This window comes from Rana temporaria, chromosome 11, assembly GCF_905171775.1.
Source record: "Rana temporaria chromosome 11, aRanTem1.1, whole genome shotgun sequence".
NCBI lineage: Eukaryota > Metazoa > Chordata > Amphibia > Anura > Ranidae > Rana > Rana temporaria.
The window spans coordinates 4,924,093-4,948,521 of record NC_053499.1 but is presented as its reverse complement, the minus strand read 5'-3'; the positions used below and the strand labels follow the sequence as shown (position 1 = coordinate 4,948,521).

The 24,429-nt window shown below is 44.4% G+C and overlaps 1 protein-coding gene across 1 annotated transcript in view; it reads left to right on the top strand.

Moving 5' to 3' along the window:
- Nucleotides 1-235: 235 nt before the first annotated feature.
- Nucleotides 236-24,429, top strand: part of SLC6A5 (solute carrier family 6 member 5) — an 83,614-nt gene continuing 59,420 nt past the window's right edge. The window contains exons 1-5 of the mRNA XM_040327906.1: nt 236-450; nt 4,343-4,861; nt 7,109-7,244; nt 19,759-19,890; nt 23,806-23,979. Of these exons, the coding sequence (XP_040183840.1) occupies nt 433-450; nt 4,343-4,861; nt 7,109-7,244; nt 19,759-19,890; nt 23,806-23,979 (979 nt within the window). The 5' untranslated portion in view covers nt 236-432. The remainder of the gene's footprint in view (nt 451-4,342; nt 4,862-7,108; nt 7,245-19,758; nt 19,891-23,805; nt 23,980-24,429) is intronic.

Genomic DNA, 24,429 nt, shown 5'->3' with positions numbered 1-24,429 from the left:
CTGAGCCTGGCAGTCCAGTCCCTGCAGAGTCCCAGCAGGACACACATGGCATGCGAATGCAAAGTGAATAAAGAACATGCTGGAGCTGACAGGGACTCATTGCTGGCTGAGTATTTAATGCAGAAGGACGTGGTCCCGGCGTGCCCCCTCTAATTACTGATCCCCCCCACCCTCCTATGAGTCACATTAACTACGACATCTCCCGGATGACTGACAGCTCGCTGGGATATGGGAGGATGCGGTCCCTTTAAGAAGTGAATGCAAAAGTAATGATTTATCAAACTCTTATTATCAAGAAAATGTCACAGGAAGGGCACCTTGTTCTGTACTGACGCAAAGCCGACTCTATTCCAGCAAGCTATAGAAGCCTATCCTGCTCTCAGCAGTCTATTCATTCTTTCCCAGTCGGCCGTGTGGATTTATCTGCTGTGGATGCACACCTGGAGAGAGGTGAGTGAGGGGACCTGTGATCTGGGGGGGGTCACCTAATTCTATAACTACCCCATTGTGCTGAACCTGACCCCAATATCTGCCTGTACTCAGGGGACTGTCCCCAGTGCTGAACCCGACCCCAATATCTGCCTGTACTCAGGGGACTGTCCCCACTACTGAACCCGACCCCAATATCTGCATGTACTCAGGGGACTGTCCCCAGTACTGAACCCGACCCCAATATCTGCCTGTACTCAGGGGACTGTCCATGGTACTGAACCCGACCCCAATATCTGCCTGTACTCAGGGGACTGTCTCCACTACTGAACCCGACCCCAATATCTGCCTGTACTCAGGGGACTGTCCATGGTACTGAACCCGACCCCAATATCTGCCTGTACTCAGGGGACTGTCTCCACTACTGAACCCGACCCCAATATCTGCCTGTACTCAGGGGACTGTCCCCACTACTGAACCCGACCCCAATATCTGCCTGTACTCAGGGGACTGTCCATGGTACTGAACCGGACCCCAATATCTGCCTGTACTCATGGGACTGTCCATGGTACTGAACCCGACCCCAATATCTGCCTATACTCAGGGGACTGTCCCCACTACTGAACCCGACCCCAATATCTGCCTGTACTCATGGGACTGTCCCCACTACTGAACCCGACCCCAATATCTGCCTGTACTCAGGGGACTGTCCCCAGTACTGAACCGGACCCCAATATCTGCCTGTACTCAGGAGACTGTCCCCACTACTGAACCCGACCCCAATATCTGCCTGTACTCAGGGGACTGTCCATTGTGTTGAACATGACCCCAATATCAGCCTGTACTCATGGGACTGTCCCCACTACTGAACCCGACCCCAATATCTGCCTGTACTCAGGGGACTGTCCCCAGTACTGAACCCGACCCCAATATCTGCCTGTACTCAGGGGACTGTCCATGGTACTGAACCCGACCCCAATATCTGCCTGTACTCAGGGGACTGTCCCCACTACTGAACCTGACCCCAATATCTGCCTGTACTCAGGGGACTGTCCATGGTGCTGGACCGGACCCCAATATCTGCCTGTACTCAGGGGACTGTCCATGGTGCTGGACCGGACCCCAATATCTGCCTGTACTCAGGGGACTGTCCATGGTGCTGGACCGGACCCCAATATCTGCCTGTACTCAGGGGACTGTCCATTGTGCTGGACCGGACCCCAATATCTGCCTGTACTCAGGGGACTGTCCATGGTACTGAACCCGACCCCAATATCAGGAGACTGTCCCCAGTGCTGAACCCGACCCCAATATCTGGCTGTACTCAGAGGACTGTCCATGGTGCTGGACCGGGCCCCAATATCTGCCTGTACTCATGGGACGGTCCCCAGTACTAAACCGGACCCCAATATCTGCCTGTACTCATGGGACTGTCCCATACTGAACTGGACCCCAATATCTGCCTGTACTCAGGGGACTGTCCCCACTACTGAACCGGACCCCAATATCTGCCTGTACTCATGGGACTGTCCCCACTACTGAACCCGACCCCAATATCTGCCTGTACTCAGGGGACTGTCGATGGTACTGAACCCGACCCCAATATCTGCATGTACTCAGGGGACTGTCCCCACTACTGAACCCGACCCCAATATCTGCCTGTACTCAGGGCACTGTCCCCAGTGCTGAACCCGACCCCAATATCTGCCTGTACTCATGGGACTGTCCATGGTACTGAACCCGACCCCAATATCTGCCTGTACTCAGGGGACTGTCCCCAGTGCTGAACCCGACCCCAATATCTGCCTGTACTCAGGGGACTGTCCCCACTACTGAACCGGACCCCAATATCTGCCTGTACTCAGGAGACTGTCCCCACTACTGAACCCGACCCCAATATCTGCCTGTACTCAGGAGACTGTCCCCACTACTGAACCCGACCCCAATATCTGCCTGTACTCAGGGGACTGTCCCCACTACTGAACCGGACCCCAATATCTGCCTGTACTCAGGGGACTGTCCATGGTGCTGAACCATTTTTTTATTTTTATTTTTAAACTAAGCTTGCTGAAAGGACTGTGTGACCCAATGTCATGTCTGTCTGTCCTTTATTTATTTTAAACTACAAAAATATTATTTTATCTGTTTCTAGCAAATAATTGTGTAGATTGCTGACAGAACATAGAAAACAATGGAACTATTTAGCAACATTTTGAATTAAGTTTCTATATGTAAAATATTTTGAGATTGTCTGCCTATCTCTGTCCAGTGTATTCTCTCTCTCTCTCTTCTCTCTCTCTCTCTCTCTCTCTTTCTTCCTATGTCTCTTTCTGCCTGTTTTCTCTACTTCTCATGCACACAATCTCCCCCTTTCCCTTTCTTTCTCTTACTATTCTATCTCACTCACTATCTTTCTCACCCCACATCTCTTATACAGACTCTCTTTCCAGGCTCTCTCTTTTGGTCTAGTCTCTTTCTATCTCTGTTTTCTCTACCTTCATTACACACTTTTTTGTCACTTTGCCTCTCTCTCTCTCTCTCTCTCCTTCTCGCTTTGTCTCTCTCATTCTTTCTCTGCATCTCCTTCTCTTTCCCTATTCCTTTCTCTCACTCTCACTCCTTTTCTCTCTCCCCCCCCCCCTTCTCTCCCTCTCTCTCTCTCTCTCTCTCTCTCTCTCTCTCTCATTCTCTCATTCTCTCTCTCATTCTTTCTCTGTATCTCTCCGTCTTTTTCCACTGTCTCTTATTCTCCCCCCCTGTCTCTCTACCTCTAATCCACTGTCTCTTATTCTCTCTCGTCTGTCTCTCTGCCCCCCCCCTCTCTCTCTCTCTCTCTCTCTCTCTCTCTCTCTCTCTCATTCTCTCATTCTCTCTCTGTCTCTCTCATTCTTTCTCTGTATCTCTCCGTCTTTTTCCACTGTCTCTTATTCCCCCCCCTGTCTCTCTACCTCTAATCCACTGTCTCTTATTCTCTCTCGTCTGTCTCTCTGCCCCCCCTCTCTCTCCTTCTCTCTCTGTCTCTCTCATTATTTCTCTTTATTTCTCCTTTCTCCTCCTCTATCTGCCTCTAATCCACTGTCTCTCATTCTCCCTCCTCTGTCTCTCTGTCTCTCTCCTTCTCTCTGTCTCTCATTCTCTCTCTGTATCCCTCCTCTCTTTTCCTTTCGCAGTCTCTAATTCTCTGCCTCGCTCCTTCTCTCTCTCATATCTGTCTCTCATTCTCTATCCTTATCCTTCTGCCTCTCTCTTTCCATACCCCCCTCGCTCTCTCTCTCTCTCGCTCTCTTGATATCAGACCTAGTATCTACCATATAACCTTTATATCTATAGGCCATATATATATAATAAGTGTAAACAGCTGATCCCTGGCTTCCTGTAAAGGTAATTACCTACCTGTCCTGATTACCTGATGCCCCTCACCCAGGGGAAGGAAGGTGGGGGGGGGGGTTGGTTTTGCAGTCTCTCCCCTCTGGATCTGCAGCCTGTCTATAGAATCAGGCAGGGCTGTGTGCTGCAGCAGAGTGACACAGAGCAAATGGGGCGGAAAATTAAAGAATCTTTGTACAATAGTGAGAGGAGCAGGGAGCCTGTTCCAGCCGTGATATGAAACCCAACAAGGCTGGGGGGGTGTCCCGCACCCCCCCCCCCCCACCATTCTGCATGCTCTATCCCCAGGCTTGTCTCTTCTGTACACCCCCATGGCCTGTGTGTTCCATACAAACACTCTTAGACTAGAACATAATTAAATGTTCCTATAGCATTGGGTACAAAGCTTAGTCAATGCTCTGCTGCTTCCCACAAGCCATTAAATGCTGTGCTGGCATTACAGACGGGGCTAAACCAATGGCATTGGGCAAGTTCCAGGGGACAGAAATCTAGGCTTGTGTGATAGAACCTCATTGCTCTTTTACAGGACTTCGTGAACCCAATGGACGTGCTGGGGCAGAAGACAGTGAACAGCCCAGAAGGTGCTGGCCCGGGACTTATTGAAGGCACCAGGCAAAGTCCTGACAATGACCTCCCTCTGCAAGCCTCCTCCAAGCTGGCCAGGTTGTCCCAATCAGCCTCCAACGATGGCAAGGGCTTTGCAGCAGAAGAAGCGAGACCCTGCGCCCTGGAGCGCTCCAGAACTGGGGGTTCCTGCAAGGTCAACAGCACCCCAAGCCATGCTGGCACCTTCTCCCTGAGGAAGGACTCCGCCGAGAACTTTCCACTGAAGAACCAGGTCATGGCTGACCTCAACGGGCAGAGCAACTCGGTGCCATGCAGGATTGTGCCCCTCCAAAGTGCAGAGGGGGACAGCCAACAGGCCTTCGGGATGACCACCCTGGAGCAGAACAATGCCAAGGGAGGATGGGTGCCCCTGAGCCAGAGCACGGTGGTGCTGGGCACAGATGGCAACACGTCTGTTCTGCCTGGCAGCCTGACAGAGGTAAGTTCCTGAGGCTTTTCATATGTTAATTGTCCTCAGATATCAAAAGTCTGGAAGGACCAAATGTACCAATTGAAGGGTTTCCCAGAATAATATTCCAAGTCATTATTTTATCATTGGAAGTTATACAAGTGGAGGAGTTGGATGCTATTAGTGGATCTAAAAGGTTTAGATTTGCCTTCATTTCTTCCATTTACAGCCACTTACCTGCAGTGTCACTTACCTGGTCTTAGGCTGGCCATACATTATATAATTCTCTTATTCAATTTCCTTCATTTACAACCACTTACCTGCAGTGTCACTTACCTGGTCTCAGGCTGGCCATACATTATACTATTTCCTTATTCAATTTCCTTTAGATCTACCTTCATCTGTGAAGTGCAAGAGCCTGCCCGATTGCATACAAGTAGAAAGCCTTTAGGTTTGACCTCATATTATACGGTTTTGGTAAATCTAAAATAAAATTGTATAATTTATGGCCAGCCTTGGGAAGTGTGAAATCCAATGTACACAGACATTATTCCCAACTGGTATCTTTTTATCTATCTATCTAGAATAAAAATAAATATTATATATGTAGCTATAGATAGAGATATCTATATAGATCGATGTATCTATCTATATAGATAAATCTATCTATCTGTATAGATAGATATATCTATAGATATAAATAGCTATATCTATAGATATAGCTATAGATATATATATCTATAGCTATAGATATGTATATATCTATAGATATCTATCTCTCTCTCTCTTTCTCTCTCTCTATATATATATATATAGAGAGAGAGAGAGAGAGAGAGAGAGAAAGAAAGAGAGAGAGAGAGAGAGAGAGAGAGATAGATATCTATATAGATAGATATCTATAAATATATACATATCTATAGCTATATATATATATATATATATATATATATATATATATATATATATATATATATATATATATATATATTATATAGCTATATCTATAGATATAGCTATTTATTTCTATAGATATATCTATCTATATAGATATCTCTATATATAGCTACATATATAATATTTATTTTTATTTTTATGTATATATATATATATATATATATATATATATATATATATATATATATATAGATATAATAGATATATATTTATATCTATCTATATCTATCTATCTATATATATATATATATATATATATATATATATATATATATATATATATATATAGATAGATATAAATATATATCTATTATATCTATATATTTTTTTACATCGACAGGGTCCAACTATTTTTATTTTTATGTATGTATATATATAGATATAGATAGATATAGAGATAGATAGATAGATATAGATATATATATATATATATATATATATATATATATATATATATATATATATATATATATATATATATACATTATAAATATATATCTACATATATATATATATATATATATATATATATATATATATATATATATAGATAGATAGATAGATAGATAGATATATATATATATAGATATATAGATATATATAGATATAGATATATCTATCTATCTATCTATCTATCTATCTATCTATCTATCTATCTATCTATCTATCTATATATATATATATATATATAGATATATATATGTATATATATATATATATATATATATATAGATATATATATATAGATATATCTATAGAACTATATATCTATATATTTGTTTACATCGACAGGGTCCAACTCAGTTGATACTGGGAGATATGGATGTAATTCATGAAAGCTGTCACTCACTCTAGATACTAGATATTGATATATAACATGATAACTGTCACTCATAGAAATGAATATAATACATACATGATCACTCACTCATAGATATGGATATACTACATGATAACTGTCACTCAGAATACATGGTAGCTCTCCCTCACTCACATGGTCAGGATCTAAAACCATAGAGTTGTCACTCACTCATAGGTCAGGATTTATTCCAGGACAACTGCCACTCACTCACAGTTATGTATATAACGCAAACAATAAATACAATAACTATGGAGTGACTTAGAAATAATACACACTAGCTGTACCCCACTCACAGGCCAGGTTATAATACATGACAATTGCCACTCATAGGTCTGAATATTATTGATCACATCTGTCACTCACTCATTGATCAGTATAGATAATACACGACAGTTGTCACTCACTACAAGTTGTCACCCAGAGTTGTGTTGTAATCCTGACATCTGATTTCTGCCCTCTAGGAAGATGATGGAGATGAGAATAAAGCCAGAGGAAACTGGTCCAATAAACTGGATTTTATCCTGTCTATGGTGGGCTATGCGGTGGGTCTGGGCAATGTCTGGCGGTTCCCTTACTTGGCTTTTAAAAATGGCGGAGGTAATGTGTGTGTGTTTGTGTGTGTGTGTGTGTGTGTGCAGACAGGCATTGCTGTGTGTACAAGGCAAGAGAACTCCATCACATCCCCACACATTTCATCAACCTTTCCGATTGTTCAAAGCATGCAATGTGCATGGATCTCATGGTTATAACAGTCTGCGAGTCGCTGATAAAATCTATACAATTATTATTGTGTCTGTTTTTTTCCACTGCAGTTTGTGTGTAACATTTGTGCTATAACCAGCGATCTGAATTTTATCAATTTCATTTTTTTTCTTTTTTTTCTTTTAAACCATACCCTACATTCCAATTGTAGTTATTATTTTTGTGATTTAAAAAAGACGACCATTGTGTTTTTCATTAATTGCACTATACACAGTCACACAATAATTTGTAATAAACTGATAGACACACAGTCACACAATAATTTGTTTTAAACTGATATACACACAGTCACACAATCATTTGTAATAAACTGATAGACACACAGTCACACAATCCTTTGTAATGAACTGATATACACACACAGCCACACAATCATTGGTAATATATTGACACACAATCATTAGTAATATATTGATACACACAATCATTATATAGTATTGGATAGATATACACAAAATCACCAGTAATAAAATCGACACACACACACACACACACAATCATTAGTAATATATTGACATACACACACAATCATTAGCACTATATTGATACACACAATCATTAGTATTATATAGATATACACAAAATCACCAGTAATAAATCGATACACACATACACACAATCATTAGTAATATATTGATACACACACACACACACACACACACACACACACACACACAATCATTAGTAACATATTCACACACACAATCATTAGTAATATATTGACACACACACACACACACACACACACACAATCATTAGTAACATATTCACACACACACACACACACACACACACACACAATCATTAGTAATATATTGATACACACACATAATCATTCGTATTATATAGATATACACAAAATCACACAATCATTAGTAATAAATCCATATACACACACAACCACACAATCATTAATAATATATTAATAATTACAAACAGTCACATAATCATTAACACACTAGTGATATACACAGAGTCACACGATCACAGGCAATTGATATGCCCACACTTACACAATCATCAGTGATATACAGATGTACACACAGTCACACAATTATCAGTAATAGCGATAGTGCTACACACAGCCTTTGGTCATATATTTCTGCACACAATTACAAGTAATATATTGCTACACAGTGACACACTTATTAGTATTATATTGCTACACAGTCACACACTTATTAGTATTATATTGCTACACACAATTGCACAATCATTGGTCAATGGTCATATATTGCTACACACAATCACAAGTAATACATTGCTACACAATCACACAACCGTTGGTCATACATTGCTACACACAATAATTCGTATCGTATTGTTACACACATTGGACATATATTGCTACATATAATCACACAATCATTAGGATTGTATTGCTACATAAAATCATCGGTCATATATTTCTGTACACAATCATTACACACTCGTTAGTAATATGTTGCTACACACACTTCACACCCCCATTGCAATCTTTATATGACATCGTGTTAGTGCACAGACGAACTAGTTGTATTTCTCCAGTTGTTTATTGTGCATCGTTTTGCTTTTTACACACATCACAAAGAAATTTTCTATTTTTTGTTACAATTTTTATTATGTTTTTTTGTTCCCTTCTACAATTGATTACGATGAAATGCGATGTTTAAGCTGTGTACAATGGTGTGTTATTACACATTGCAGTATAATGCCATGACACAAAGAAGTGCAGTGTTGATCTGCATTGTGCAATGCGGTGTGCAAGGACTGCAGTGTTCATATATCAGGGGAACAAAGTCCTGATAAGAACTCTTTTATATTTGATACAGTTTTGTGTTGGTATTTACACACCCCTGCATTGTGTAATGTTGTTGTAATTGATACAAGGTCACTATTTTCCGAAATCTTATTGATGATGGGTGCAGGGTCACAGGGCTGCAGTGTGTAGAGGACACTTGTATAAGGACAGATATGATGACACATATGGAGGAGTGTCCCCAACACACACACACACACACACACACACACACACTTGTGTACGTCAATAGACACACCAGGCTGCTGTGTATCTGAGTTGTGTCATTACTATTGCAGTTCTACAATACTGCAGTGTACAGACCACGTGTATTAGAACGACAAAACATGGCCACAAATCTGTGCAAACAAAATTATTTTCAACATTTTCAAACTGCAAAATACAATATTACAAATGCACAACACAATGATATACAACCAGCTGCTGGATATTGTGTTGTATACGATTCCATTTATAGATTACTGATGTGTACAGATTTGCAGCAATACAATTATTCTATGCTAGACTGAATACGACCCCCCCCCCCCTAGTTGTGGTAGCTTGTACATCCTTGTATTAGAATTGTGTTATACTGTACATTGTATATCATTTCGGATGATATACAGGCAATGTGTTTGGATGAATACAGTTATTACATGCAATCAGACACCATACACTACATTGTACAATATTATATACACTCACACACCATACTACATTGTACAATATTACATACAACCAGACACCATACTACATTGTACAATATTACATGCAATCAGATACTACACTACATTGTACAATATAACATACAATCAGACACCATACTACATTGTACAATATTACATACAACAAGATACTACACTACATTGTACAATATTACATACAACAAGATACTACACTACATTGTACAATATCACATACATTTAGCCATTACACTACATTGTACAATATTATATACACTCACACACTATGCAATGTACAACATTACATATACACCCAGACACTACACTACATTGTACAATATTACATACACTCAGACACTATACATTGTACAATATTACACACACTCAGACACTATACATTGTACAATATTACATACAACAAGATACTACACTACATTGTACAATATCACATACATTTAGCCATTACACTACATTGTACAATATTATATACACTCACACACTATGCAATGTACAACATTACATATACACCCAGACACTACACTACATTGTACAATATTCCACACACTCAGACACTATACATTGTACAATATTACACACACTCAGACACTATACATTGTACAATATCACATACACACCCAGACACTACATTGTACAATATTATATACACTCACACACTATGCATTGTACAATATCACACACACTCAGACACTATACATTGTACAAAATTACATACACACCCAGACACTACATTGTACAATATTACACACACTCAGCCACTACACTACATTGTACAATATTACATACACTCAGACACTATACATTGTACAATATTACACACACCCAGACACTATACATTGTACAATATTATATACACCCAGACACTACACTACATTGTACAATATTATATACACCCAGACACTATACATTGTACAATATTACACACACCCAGACACTATACATTGTAAAATATTACACACACTCAGACACTATACAATGTACAATATTACACACACTCAGACACTATACATTGTATAATATTACATACACTCAGACACTATACATTGTACAATATTACATACACTCAGACATTATACATTGTACAATATTACACACACTCAGACAATTTGCTGTACATTATAAGACTAAATAAAGCCAAAAAATCACACTGTACAGTTACATACAGCCAAACAATATACTACACTTTGCAATAAGACACACAGCTAGACAATACACTACATTGTACATTGTTATATACACTCAGAAAATATACTGCATGGGACAGTATTGCATTCACTCAAACTACACTGCAATGTACATTTTATTTTACATTTTCCTGCACTGCGTTCCACACACACAGACAATACACCACAATGTACATTATAACAACAACTTAGACAATTTACTACAATGTGCAATATTATATGACATTATACTGCACTTTATTACATACACTCAGACACGATACCACAATGTACATTATCATCACATGCACTCAGACAGCAAACTGCATTAGCAGACACAATTGCACATTTTGTTACTTCTTCTTGTCAAGCACCTAAGCATTTCTGCTTTCTATATACATTTTACTACATCAAAATAAATAAAGACATAAAAAGTGAATAACGTAATTAGTAAAAAATAAGAATAAAAAATACAAAAAAAATAAAAATGACAGAATACCCCAAATAATGTAAATACAGGAAGCCCCAGAATATAATCACACCATCAGTACAGAATTGTTAGGTGTATAATTGTGTACCGGAATGTTGTTTCGCGTTCACAGTCTTGTGTAACTAATAGATACAACCCATTCGTATGATGATAATATGATCATAATATTATCTATGAAGAGAAATTGATAAAAATGACGTCACATTTAAATAACAGTTATATAAATAAATGAAATAATGCATTTTTATCTCTACACTGAAACATTGTGTATTGTTACACAGGTTTTATATAACAATTATTTCTACATTATGGAATGTATTATGAATGAAGGGATTGCTGAGCCCCCATCTATCCCAGAGAATTCCGCAGACAGGAGTTTGATTGACAGCTGACACCTGCAGCCTTAAACAGTCCCTTTTATTATAATCCTCCTGCTGCAAAGTAACATTGTTGTAACAAAGTGACATTGTTGCAGTAAGAAAACGCAACCAAGATAAAGCGAAGATTAATATAATGACTATAGATAGGGAGGGAGAGGTAGAGGGGGAGAGAGAGATGGGGGAGAGAGAGGGGGGGAGAGAGGGGGAGAGATGGAGGGAGGGAGAGAGATGGAGGGAGGGGGAGAGAGAGAGAGAAGGACAGGAGAGGGACAGGAGAGGGAGAGTAGAGGGAAAGAGAGAGAGGGGGAGAGAGAGGGGGGGAGAGAGGGGGAGAGATGGAGGGAGGGAGAGAGATGGAGGGAGGGGGAGAGAGAGAGAGAAGGACAGGAGAGGGACAGGAGAGGGAGAGTAGAGGGAAAGAGAGAGAGGGGGAGAGAGAGGGGGGGAGAGAGGGGGAGAGATGGAGAGAGGGAGAGAGATGGAGGGAGGGGGAGAGAGAGAGAGAAGGACAGGAGAGGGACAGGAGAGGGAGAGTAGAGGGAAAGAGAGAGAGGGGGAGAGAGAGGGGGGGAGAGAGGGGGAGAGATGGAGGGAGGGAGAGAGATGGAGGGAGGGGGAGAGAGAGAGAGAAGGACAGGAGAGGGACAGGAGAGGGAGAGTAGAGGGAAAGAGAGAGAGGGGGAGAGAGAGGGGGGGAGAGAAAGAGGAGGAGAGAGATGGAGGGAGGGAGAGGGAGATAGAGAGATAGATCTGGAGTAAGGGAGAGAAGGACAGGAAAGGTAGAGAAGGACAGGAAAGGGAGAGAGAGAGAGATGGGGGTGAGAGAGGGAGGGAGAGGTAGAGGGGGAGAGACAGAGGGGGGAGAGAGAGGGAGGGAGGGAGAGAGAGAGAGAGAGATGGAGGGAGGGGAAGAGAGAGAAGGACAGGAGAGGGGGAGAGAGAGAGATGGGGGAGAGAGAGGAGGAGAGTGAGAGGGGGAGACAGATCGAGGGAGGGAGGGAGAGAGAAAGAGGGAAAAAGAGAGAGAGATCTGGAGTAAGGGAGAGAAGGACAGAAAAGGGAGAGAGAGATGGGGGTGAGAGAGGGAGGGAGAGAGAGAGAGGGAGGAGAGATGAAGGGAGGGGGAGAGAGAGAGAGAAGGACAGGAGAGGGACAGGAGAGGGGGAGAGAGAGAGAGATGGGGGAGAGAGAGGGAGGGAGAGGGGGAGAGTGAGAGGGAGAGGGAGAGAGAGGGGAGGGAGGGAGAGAGAGGGAGAGGGAGAGAGAGAGAGAGGGAAGGAGAGAGAGAGAGAGAGAGAGAGAGAGAGGGAGAGAGAGGGAAAGAGAGGATAGGGGAGGGAGAGAGCGAGAGAAAAGGAGAGAGAGAAAGTCATAAGGATACAGAAAAAGGGAGAAAGGAGGGAGAGGGAGAGAGAGAGAGATAGAGAGAGGGAGAGAGAGAGAGAGAGAGAGAGAGAGAGAGAGACATATATATAGAGAGAGAAAGAGAGAGAGATAGAGAGAGGGAGAGAAAAGGAGAGAGATAGAGAAAGTCATAAGGATACAGAAAAATGGAGAAAGAAGGAGGGAGAGAGAGGGGGAGGGGGGCAGAGAAGGAGAGAAAAAGAGAAGGGTGCAGAGAGCAGAGAAGAGGGAACAGATACAGTAATAGAATGCTGGATTTAGAAATCAGACAGATGTCTGATTTGTAGATAAGTGACACCAATTAATTAGACTCTCATTATTGATTTTGCACACAGTTTCACTTTAATAAAGTGGTGTCAGCACAATAGACAGCTCAAAGAACAATAGTGATAGACTGTCAGACAGGCAGATCCAATGGGGGAGACACCAGTTCAATAAAGCCATGTACAGAATTTAGCAGTTTCACAACAACTACATCAACATGGAGGACATTTTTCTCCTGATTAGGGGTATGCTCAGGTTTGGGCTGAAGTTGGGTTTGGATGGAACCCAGCAGACAGCTAGTACTTCTGCCAACTGATGCCCAATCAACTGCAGCCAGGGCATTCCCTTACTCACCTACACCAATACAATGGGGAAGGATGTCCCTAAAATCATTGACCTAATAATAATCATATGAGGTCAATGATGTCATGAGCACTCCTCCCCTTTGTGTATGGGCAGATGCGGGGGCGGGGAATGCCCTGACTGCAGTTGATTGTGGGGCAGAAGTGACTCCTGAATCTTGATCTGTTTTCTACCCTAAGATGGCGCTGACTTTGTTGTACTAAAACCTTAAACAAGGGTCTTCAAGTCCCCAAATGTGCAATGTTCTTCAGACCTTAGAGGGGCCAGACTGCCCCTAGTGGAAGCAGAAAATGCCCCAGGCCCAGTAATCATTGGAAATAAAATAATACACCAGGGTTGGTTAGCAGTGAGAGTAAAAGAAAACCCCTAGTGTCTGCAGTCTATGTGAGGAATAGTGCCCCATTGGTGTCAGTGTGAGAAATAGTGCCCCTTCACTGGTGTCAATGAGAGGAATAGTGCTCTGGCATTGGTGTCAATGGGAGGAAAAGTGCCCCATCAGTGGTGCCAATGGTAGCAATAGTGTCCCAACATTGGTGTCAATGGGAGAAATCGTGCCCCATCAGTGGTGTCAATGGGCGAAATAGTGCCCCATCGTTGGTGTCAATGAGAGGAATAGTGCACAATCGTTGGTTTCGATGAGTGGAATAGTGCCCAACATTGGTGTCAATGGGAGGAATAGTGACCCATCATTGGTGTCAATGGGAGGAATAGTGACCCATCATTGGTGTCAATGGGAGGAATAGTGCCCCATCATTAGTATCAATGGGACGAATAGTGCCCCAAGATTGGTGTCAATGGGACGAATAGTGCCCCAAGATTGGTGTCAATGGGAGGAATAGTGCCCCAAGATTGGTGTCAATGGGAGGAATAGTGCCCCAAGATTGGTGTCAATGGGAGGAATAGTGCTCCAAGATTGGTGTCAATGGGAGGAATAGTGTCCCAACATTGGTGTCAATGGGAGGAATAGTGCCTCAAGATTGGTGTCAATGGGAGGAATAGTGCCTCAAGATTGGTGTCAATGGGAGAAATAGTGTGAGTAGAAGGAATTATGCCTCGTCGATGGTGTCAGTGGAAGGAATAGTGCCCCATTGTTGATGTCAGTGGCAGGAATAATGACTCAAGGGCCATATAAAGGCAAGCAAAGGGCTGCATTTTTTGAGACCACTGCAATAGAGTATTTCTCTCTTCCTTCAATACTACTGGCTGGCCTTCTTGTCACTTACCCGTCATGGGGGGTCCAGGCCCCTCTCCTCTTATTCCCAGTGGCTCCAATACAATGTTTAGTTGCTGGTTGCAGAACTAATAGGAAAGGAATCAATCCCGGTCATTGTCAGTTATGAAGGATGGTCCAGACCAGGGCTGTCTTAATGAGAGGGCGCTCCTGGGCACTGCCAATGGGGCCCCAGCTGCATGGGGGCCCATGCACTTTCCCCAAAGCAACTGGTCCTTGAGCCGTCCTACCAACTTGATGTGTTTACCTGCACTGTCATCATCGTAGGGGCCCCAGAGCATTACTTTGCCCAGGGGCCCATGATGCTATTAAAATGGCCCTGGTCCAGACATTGGTTTTAAAAACAATATAACAGCATTGGCCTCAGTATTAACCCTTAATAATCTGAGTATATTACCCCTTGAAAGACAATGAAGGGCTTAAAGTGGTATCGGCTGCTTTAAGGGATTAGTAAATTAGGTTTCTGGTTACAGGTGTATTGTTAGAGTAATATGAGCAGGAGGGGGAAACCTCCTCTTTAATTGTATATAAGACTTGTATTCTGGTTCTAATAAACAGTCCATGTTCAGCAATCAAACGAGTATCGTCTTGTTTGTTGTTGTCAGTGGTTGGAATATCTGATATCTAGATTCAGACTGGGAGGAAGAGGTGTATGACGAAAGCACTCAAGCGGGATGTGGGACGCTTCTTTACCTTTATCCAAATCTGCTATTACATCTAACACTCCCCTCCTCCCAGACTGACAATTCTGCTGTCCAAAGGTGCCCCCCCTGTGCTCCTTCATCCTGAGTGGGGGGGGGGGCGCTATAATACAGGGGATGTGTTACTGGCCAGGTCACCAGGTAAAAACAGAGCAGGAAAAAGCCTAAAAAAAAGGAAAAGAAATTCAGCCAGCACATCTAATGATTGGTAAGCTGCAATATACAGTAGTACCTTGGATTGCGAGCATAATCCGTTCCAGAAGAATCCTTGTAATCCAAAGCACTCGTATATCAAAGCGAGTTTCCCCATAGGAATCAATGCAAACTCAGATAATTAGTTCCACATCTACTGCTTGTCTATGCAGTACGGCATGAGGACAGAGGTGGGGGGGGGGGGTATGCGGGAGACACTCGGAAACACTCAGAGACGTTCAGGGCCGATCCTAGGGTCACAGGCGACTGGGTGCAGAAATATTTCTGGCGACCCCACATGGGCGTGGTCATTTTACCAACTCAATGGATGTGATTTTACATTCGAGTCAATGAGATGCAATTTTGCAATGAAGTCAATAGGGGGCATTTTTGCATTAAAGTGGATGTAAACCCCTCTCATCCTTTCTAAACTCCTCCCATAGTGCTGATCTATAAGGATATAGATGCCTCCTGCATGTATCCTTACCGGTCAAATATCTCCCCTCCGTCTGTTATAAGAACTGAAAAACTGCAGATTCTGTGGGTGGGTCTGTTGTCTGGAGCTCTGTGGGTGGAGTCGTGATGTTAGTAGACTCCCCGCCCTCCTCTACACTCCCCTTGTCAGCATGCATTTTTTCCTGTGTATTCCTTACACTCAATTCTGCTATGATCACTAACATCCAGTCAAAATCCAGAAAAGTAACCACATGACTTCAGAAAAGGAGTGGGGGTGGGAATTAAAAAATAATGCCTGTCTCCAGACTAGTGCATGAGCTATGTATATAACCCGTCACTCACAGCAAGGGGGAGGAACGGACCAAGGTTTTTCTCTGTAAGTCTGTTTTATTTCACTGAACAATAAAAGAGGATTGCTCAGAGATCGATTAACTCTGTGTGGCAAGACTGGGCACAGATGATAGGAAATCTTATACTCTACATTGTGACATAAAAAAAAATGTTTTTTTTTTCCGGGTTTACATCCGCTTTAACCACTTAAGACCCAGACCATTATGCATTTAAAGGACCAGGCCCCTTTTTGCAATTCGGCACTGCGTCGCTTTAACTGACATTTGCGCGGTCGTGCGACGTGGCTCCCAAACAAAATTGGCGTCCATTTTTCCCACAAATAGAGCTTTCTTTTGGTGGTATTTGATCACCTCTGCGGTTTTTATTTTTTGCACTATAAACAAAAATAGAGCGACAATTTTGAAAAAAAAATATATTTTTTACTTTTTGCTATAATAAATATCCCCAAAAAAGATATAAAAAACTATTTTTTCCTCAGTTTAGGCCGATACGTATTCTTCTAACTATTTTTGGTAAAAAAATATCGTAATAATCGGCTATTTATTGGTTTGCGCAAAAGTTATAGCGTTTACAAAATAGGGGATAGTTTTTTTTTAAACATTCCAGTTTTATTGAAAGAAAACAGAAAGGAAATAGGGGATAGTTTTATGGCATTTTTATTATTATTATTTTTTTTCCTAGTAATGGCGGCGATCAGCAATTTTTATCATGACTGCGATATTGCGGCGGACACATCGGACACTTTTGACGCAATTTTTGGACTATTGTCATTTATACAGCGATCAGTGCTATAAAAATGCACTGATTACGGTGTAAATGACACTGGCAGGGAAGGGGTTAACCACTAGGGGGCGCTGGAAGGGGTTAAGTGTGTCCTAGGGAGTGATTCTAACTGTGTGGGGGCTACTGATGACAGGGAGCAGTAGATCGGTGTCCTGTCACTAGGCAGAACAGGGAAATGCCTTGTTTACATAGGCATCCCCGGTTCTGCGGCTCCGTGACACGATCGTGGAACACCGGCGGACATCACGGCGGGCAGGTGTGTGCCCGCTAGGTGGCAGATTCAAAGCAACGTACCTGCAACGTACCTGCCCGTGCCATATTGCCGACATATATGTGCGTTAGGCAGTCGGCAAGTGGTTAGCATGCGCACCAATATGGACCTTAGATACACGTTAGCACGTGGATGTTAGGAATCAACAGCAAGGATGGCTAGATCACAGCACATCAGGGCACGGGGCACATCAGGGCACAACACGTACATGGCACATCACATCAGGGCCCATCACAGCACATCAGGGCACACCACCTTGAGGCACAGCACATCGGGGCACGGGGCACATCAGGACACATGGCACATCAGGACACGAGGCACAGGGCACATCAGGACATGGGGCACAGGGAACATCAGGACACAGGGCACATCAGGACACGGGGCACAGGGCACATCAGGACACGGGGCACAGGGAACATCAGCACACAGGGCACATCAGGACACGGGGCACAGGGCACATCAGGACGCAGGGCACAGGGAACATCAGGTCACGGGGCACATCAGGGCACATGGCACATCAGGACACAAGGCACAGGGCACATCATGACACGGGGCACATCAGAGCACAGGGCACATCAGGGCACAGGGCACATTAGGACACGGGACACAGGGCACATCAGGACACGGGGCACAGGGCACATCAGGACACGGGACACAGGGCACATCAGGACACGGGCACAGGGCACAACAGGACACAGGGCACAGGGCACATCAGGACACAGGGCACATCAGAGCACAGGGCACATCAGGGCACAGGGCACATTAGGACACGGGACACAGGGCACATCAGGACACGGGGAACAGGGCACATCAGGACACGTGACACAGGGCACATCAGGACACGGGCACAGGGCACAACAGGACACAGGGCACATCAGGGCACATAGCACATTAGGGCACATTATGGTGCACATAGTTTACCATCCAGCATGCAGAGTAGCGCAGGAAGGGTGTGTAATATGTTCTCTCTCCGGTCACGTCACTCACTCGGCTCCCCGGCGGCCCCTCCTTTCTTCTCGTCCATCCCAGATGATGTCACAAGCAAATGGGAATGGACAAGAAGAGAGGAGGGGCCGCCGGGGAGCAGCGTGAGTGCCGTGACAGGAGAGAGAACATATTACACACGCTTCCTGCGCTACTCTGCATGCTCGCTAAATCTCGATCTACCCGTCAGGCGCCAGCTGTCGGCAATTGACGTGTAGATCGCCGCGGACCTCCGACCGGCCCACTGAGCCATCGGCCCACCGGGAATCTCCCATTAGTCCCGATGGCCAGTCCATCCCTGAACACAGGTCACAAGGGGTGCAAGAAGGGGAGGGACCAGGACTGGAATAAGAAACAAGGGGAGCAGATGTAAGGCTGCAGGGTGCAGGGTACAGAATGCAGGCGCAGGATAAATGGCGGCAGCAGCATCTGACTTAGCACAAGGTGTATCAGCAGAAGATGGACTTAAGTACCCTCCCAGCAGCCAGCACCAGGTGGAGAATGATTACTGAGATATGCTGGCTGCTGGGAGACACCCGCTGGTAGACACTGGAACTACAACTTTCCACTCTGGAATTTACAGTGCCCCCAGCAGGTGACCCAGGTCCTGACAGTGCATCAACATTCATATGGAGCGGGCCATGAGCTATAATAAGTACACCTGCACATCTCCAGGAACATCAGTGTACTCAACCTTCCCGGCAATGGGACTGTGGATGGAACATGAAATCACACTATTGCATAACATGTCTCATAAGTACATCTCTCTTTAGCTTTGGCCCTCATTTGAATTCTTGAATTTAATATCGGTGCCTTAATGCGTTGTTTGTCTTTTCAGGTGCTTTCCTAATCCCCTACCTGCTCATGTTGGCACTGGCGGGGGTCCCCATCTTCTTATTGGAAGTGTCTCTGGGGCAGTTTGCCAGTCAGGGGCCCATCTCTGTGTGGAAAGCCATCCCGGCCTTTCAAGGTAAGTCCCTCTCTGCTCAATGTTCAGTGTGGATATTGTTATATAGGATTATTTGTGCTCTCATCTCTCCGGTTGGAGACTGCTGTAATGTTTTAGCAAGCTCAGAAATCCAGGTCTCTCGAAAGTTCCACAATCAGATTTTTTTTAAAACCTTCAAAGCAAACACAGGGTAAAAATCAGTCAGAGGTCGATGCGTTTCAGCCAATGCTGGCCTTAGGGACGAAACGCGTAAAATCTAGAAGTAAAGCTTGTGCTTCTATTGTGTTTGCTGTGTGCAGGTGATGCTTATCTTATTTTTAAATACATGGAGAGCTGACCATGGGACTTGAACTTGCGCTGTAATTCATTATTTTCACCAAACAACATTGCTTGATTTACATTATTGGTTGTTTTTATGGGAATGTTAGAGTTTTCTGGCTTTCTTCTTCTTGATTTCTGATTTCATGTGCTTATCCTGAAACAAACGTCTGATCCTATAACGATTATCCAGTGTGTGTCTGTGTCATGGACCGAACGTGACCAACGGTGCTCAGAAGAACGCCTTCACCACATATAGTGCATGCCTCCCAAATGACATGTCACATTAAAGTTGAGAAGCGGGGGGGGGGGGGGGGAATCGGGGTTTGCTGCCCACAGTGACGTCAAACATTCAAGATTAAAGTTGAGAAGTGGGGGGTGGGGGTGTTCTGCTGTCGGAAATGACATCTTACATTAAAGTGAGAAGTGGGGTGAGAGGCCGATAATTACTTCACCAGGCGGGGCCTCTAGTCATTTGGGGGGCCCTCCACAACTTTGTGGGGCCCTAAGCGGCTTGCATAGTGAGCCTATAGGGCGGATCGGCCCTGACGCCTTCTACCAGATATATCTCAAATTATAGAGCTACAGATTACCGTATTTATCGGCGTATAACGCACACTTTTTTCCCCTGAAAATAGGGGGAAAATCACGGGTGTGCGCTATACGCCGATAGTGTACCTTGGGCTCAGAGGGGGACAAGCACTGCCGAGTGCCCCTGAGCACCGCCGGAATTCACGAGCCGTCTCTCCTGTTTACTCGGCTCTAACGTCACACACACACACAGTCCCGCTTCCGCCATCGGCATTGGACCAGTGTTCTATCAATCACAGGAGCTGGTCCAATGCCGATGGCGGAGGCGGGACTGTGTGTGACTGCCGCCGAATAGACAGGAGTCGACGACGGAGACGATGGCTCAGTGATTTCCGACGGCTCGGTGATTCCCTTTGCTGTACATTCTTCTTGACAAGGTACACACATATGGAGGAAGTTCCGCACTAGGGCATAGGATGTCGAGAGTACTCGACAATGGCTGACAATGCCTGAGCAGTCACATAACCCATAGGCTCCTATGGCCTGTTGTCTGTTGTCGCCTCTCCCTCCTTTCCCCTGCAGTCGCCACTGGATGACACAGGGGAGCTGACTCAAGTGACAGGAATGGAGAGGCATTTAGGCTGGAGATGGGGCACATAGGCTGCATTTAGGCTGAAAATGGGGCACATAAGCAGGGCCGATCCGAGGGTCACAGACGCCTGGGTGCAGAAATATTTCTGGCGCCCCCACATGGGTGTGGTCATCTTACTAACTCCTCCCCTTTACTCATGTTTCTATGACTACCACTCAGGCACAGAGATGCTCCCCTAAGAAGTCTTCATTAGTGTCCCCCATCAGCAGGTGTCCCCCAACAGAGCTCCCCACAGCAGGTGTCCCCATAGATCAGTACTTGTCCAATAGATCCCTGTAGCTTGGGAGCAGAAGCATATTACAGGGGGCGGGGCATAGGTGGCATCTTTGGTTACTTGGAGGGTGGCACTCGGAGAGCATTTCTGGGAGTGCACGGGATGATTGGCAGCAGCTACGGCCAACCCATAAGCCTCTCATCACACCGCCTATGGGAGAAGAGCTGACACACACAGAGGGGGCGGGGCAGACAGGAGACTGCTCCAGGCACACCGGACAGAATTAATTAGTGGAGCCTAGTGCCGAAACGTGTTTCGGTAATAGGCTCCGCTGTGGTACCCAGCCCGGATTCCGGGGACAGCGGGAGGTATGCGCTCTTGTCAGTTGCCAGCGGAGAGAGCAAACGGGATGGAGAACCGCAGCACCCACGCTCTGCCTCTGGACACAGACAAGGAGGAGGGAGGGGAGCACTTTGGAGCTTCAAAGCCCCCACCTCTGCAGCGCCTGGGTGCGGAGCACCCCATGCACCCTGCCTAGGATCGGCCCTGCACATAGGCTGCATTTAGGGACAGATTAGGCTGCATTGAGGCACAGATTAGGCTGCATTTAGGCTGCAGATGGACACTGACCACAAAATTAAAAAAATATATATTTTCCTGAAACTTCCCTCTGAAATTGGGGTGCGCGTTATACGCCGGCGCGCGTTATAAGCCGATAAATACGGTACTTATTGTCAGTGTGATTGTGAGTGGAATGGAAAGTTTCCTCTGTTTGGCTGTTGAAACCTTTCGGATCTACCACAAGCGAGTGAGATCTCGATAATTTGAGATCAGATATATCTGGTAAGCGGCGTGCACTATATTATGTGGTGAAGGTGTTCTTCTGAGCACCAGTTGTGACGTTTGGTTTATGACACAGACACACACTGGGTATTTGTTATAGGTTGGGACATTTGTTATAAATATTTGCACATAAAGTATCACTTATTAGACACGCGCGCTTTGTTTCGTTTCGAATAAGCATTTGGACAAATTTTTCGTTATTTGGAGATATCCGAATCCCCGAATTACAGTACAAACAAATTCCATTAACAAAAGGAATTCGGAACAAAACGGATTGCACATTGTCTATTATAAACGCTCACCCTGATGTGTGTTCTAGGTAACACATACCCTTATCTCCTCCGCGCAGAGGCGTATCTAGTGAAAATAGCACCTATGGCAAGCACTGAAATTGCTTTGCCTGCCCGTGCCATTCTGCCTCTGTAAATGTACATTAGGCAGTCGGCAAGCGGTTAAGCCAAAATTGCTTATTCTTTCCACTGATTTAGTTTGGCGAAGACAACCAGTCCAGTAAGGGGACTGGTTGTCTTCGCCAAACCTTAAGCAGTGGAAAGCAAACCAATTTTGGCTTAACCGCTTGCCGACTGCCTAATGTACATTTACGTCGGCAGAATGGCACGGGCAGAGTCCTGATGAAGTTCTGGGTGAGCGAAATGTGTCAGGGGAGGTGGTTACCCAGCTGACGCATTTCGCTCACGCAGAGCTTCGTCAGGACTCTGTGGTTAAGCTCTGAGTTAATGAAATGTGTCATAGGGAGGAGCCTAAGTGGACCTTGTATGCGGTCAGAATTAAAAGCTGACCTCCAGAAAGATATAAATGATGCAAATTAATTTAGCTATGTATTAAATATCACACACTTGAATGCATTTCCTTCCCCCGGATCAAGCAGTGTGAATACCCACACTTTGGCTCGGTATGGGCCTACTGCAGTCCCTGTACAGAGGAGCTCAGAGAGGGGGAGGGAGAAGCAGCACAAAAGGCCAATCAGGAGTGTTGCAGTTCAATGAGTGGCAGGTGAGCTCATCAGTCCTCTGCTTCTCCTTTCACTGTCCAGTCACAAGTCACGGGGGGAGGGGGGGGGACCAGACCTCTAAGTGTTGCTGTACTGCAGCATAGAAAAAACAGGTCTCTCCCCCCCTACCAGGCATGGCAGTCAGGACTGGATGGACCGCAATACAAATCCTTTGTACTCTATTCCATCTGATTGGAGTTTTTATGACCTTTTTCTCTGTGGAGTTTTTAATGTCTCATCTTTATTATGCAGGCAGGAAAGATTTATTGAAAAAGAAATGATATTCATGATGATCTTTTCACCTTTGTTTGCTGATAAGGAAAAATAAAAAAATTAATGCGATTTCTGTGTTTTTTCCCCCCGCAGGCTGTGGAATCGCTATGCTCATCATATCAGTATTGATCGCCATTTACTACAACATCATTATGTGTTACACCCTCTTCTATCTCTTCGCCTCCTTGGTCTATACCTTGCCCTGGGCCTCTTGTACCAACCCCTGGAACACACCGGACTGCAAAGATAAGGACAGGCTGATGTTGGGTAGGTTGGAGGTTCGGTGGAACTCACTGAGTGCTGCACGACGTGTTACATTGGTGTGAAAAGATACAAAGGGCCAGATTCTCGTAGAATGGAGTAAAACTCCGGCGGCGTAACGTATCTCGTTTACGTTACGCGGCCGCAAGTTTTACGGGCAAGTGCTTGATTCACAAAGCACTTGCCTGTAAAGTTGCGGCGGCGTAGCGTAAATTCTCCGGCGCAAGCCTGCCTAATTCAAATGATCCAGGTACACTGAAGATGGGTTATGGATGGGTCTTCCAGCATGACAATGACCCAAAACATACCGCCAAGGCAACAAAGGAGTGGCTCAAGAAGAAGCACATTAAGGTCATGGAGTACAACTTACACGCATCTCGCTTAGCATGCGCCGGGCACACACACTTTCGTGAATCGCCGTATTTCCCTCATTGGCATGTTTGAATGGCTAATCAA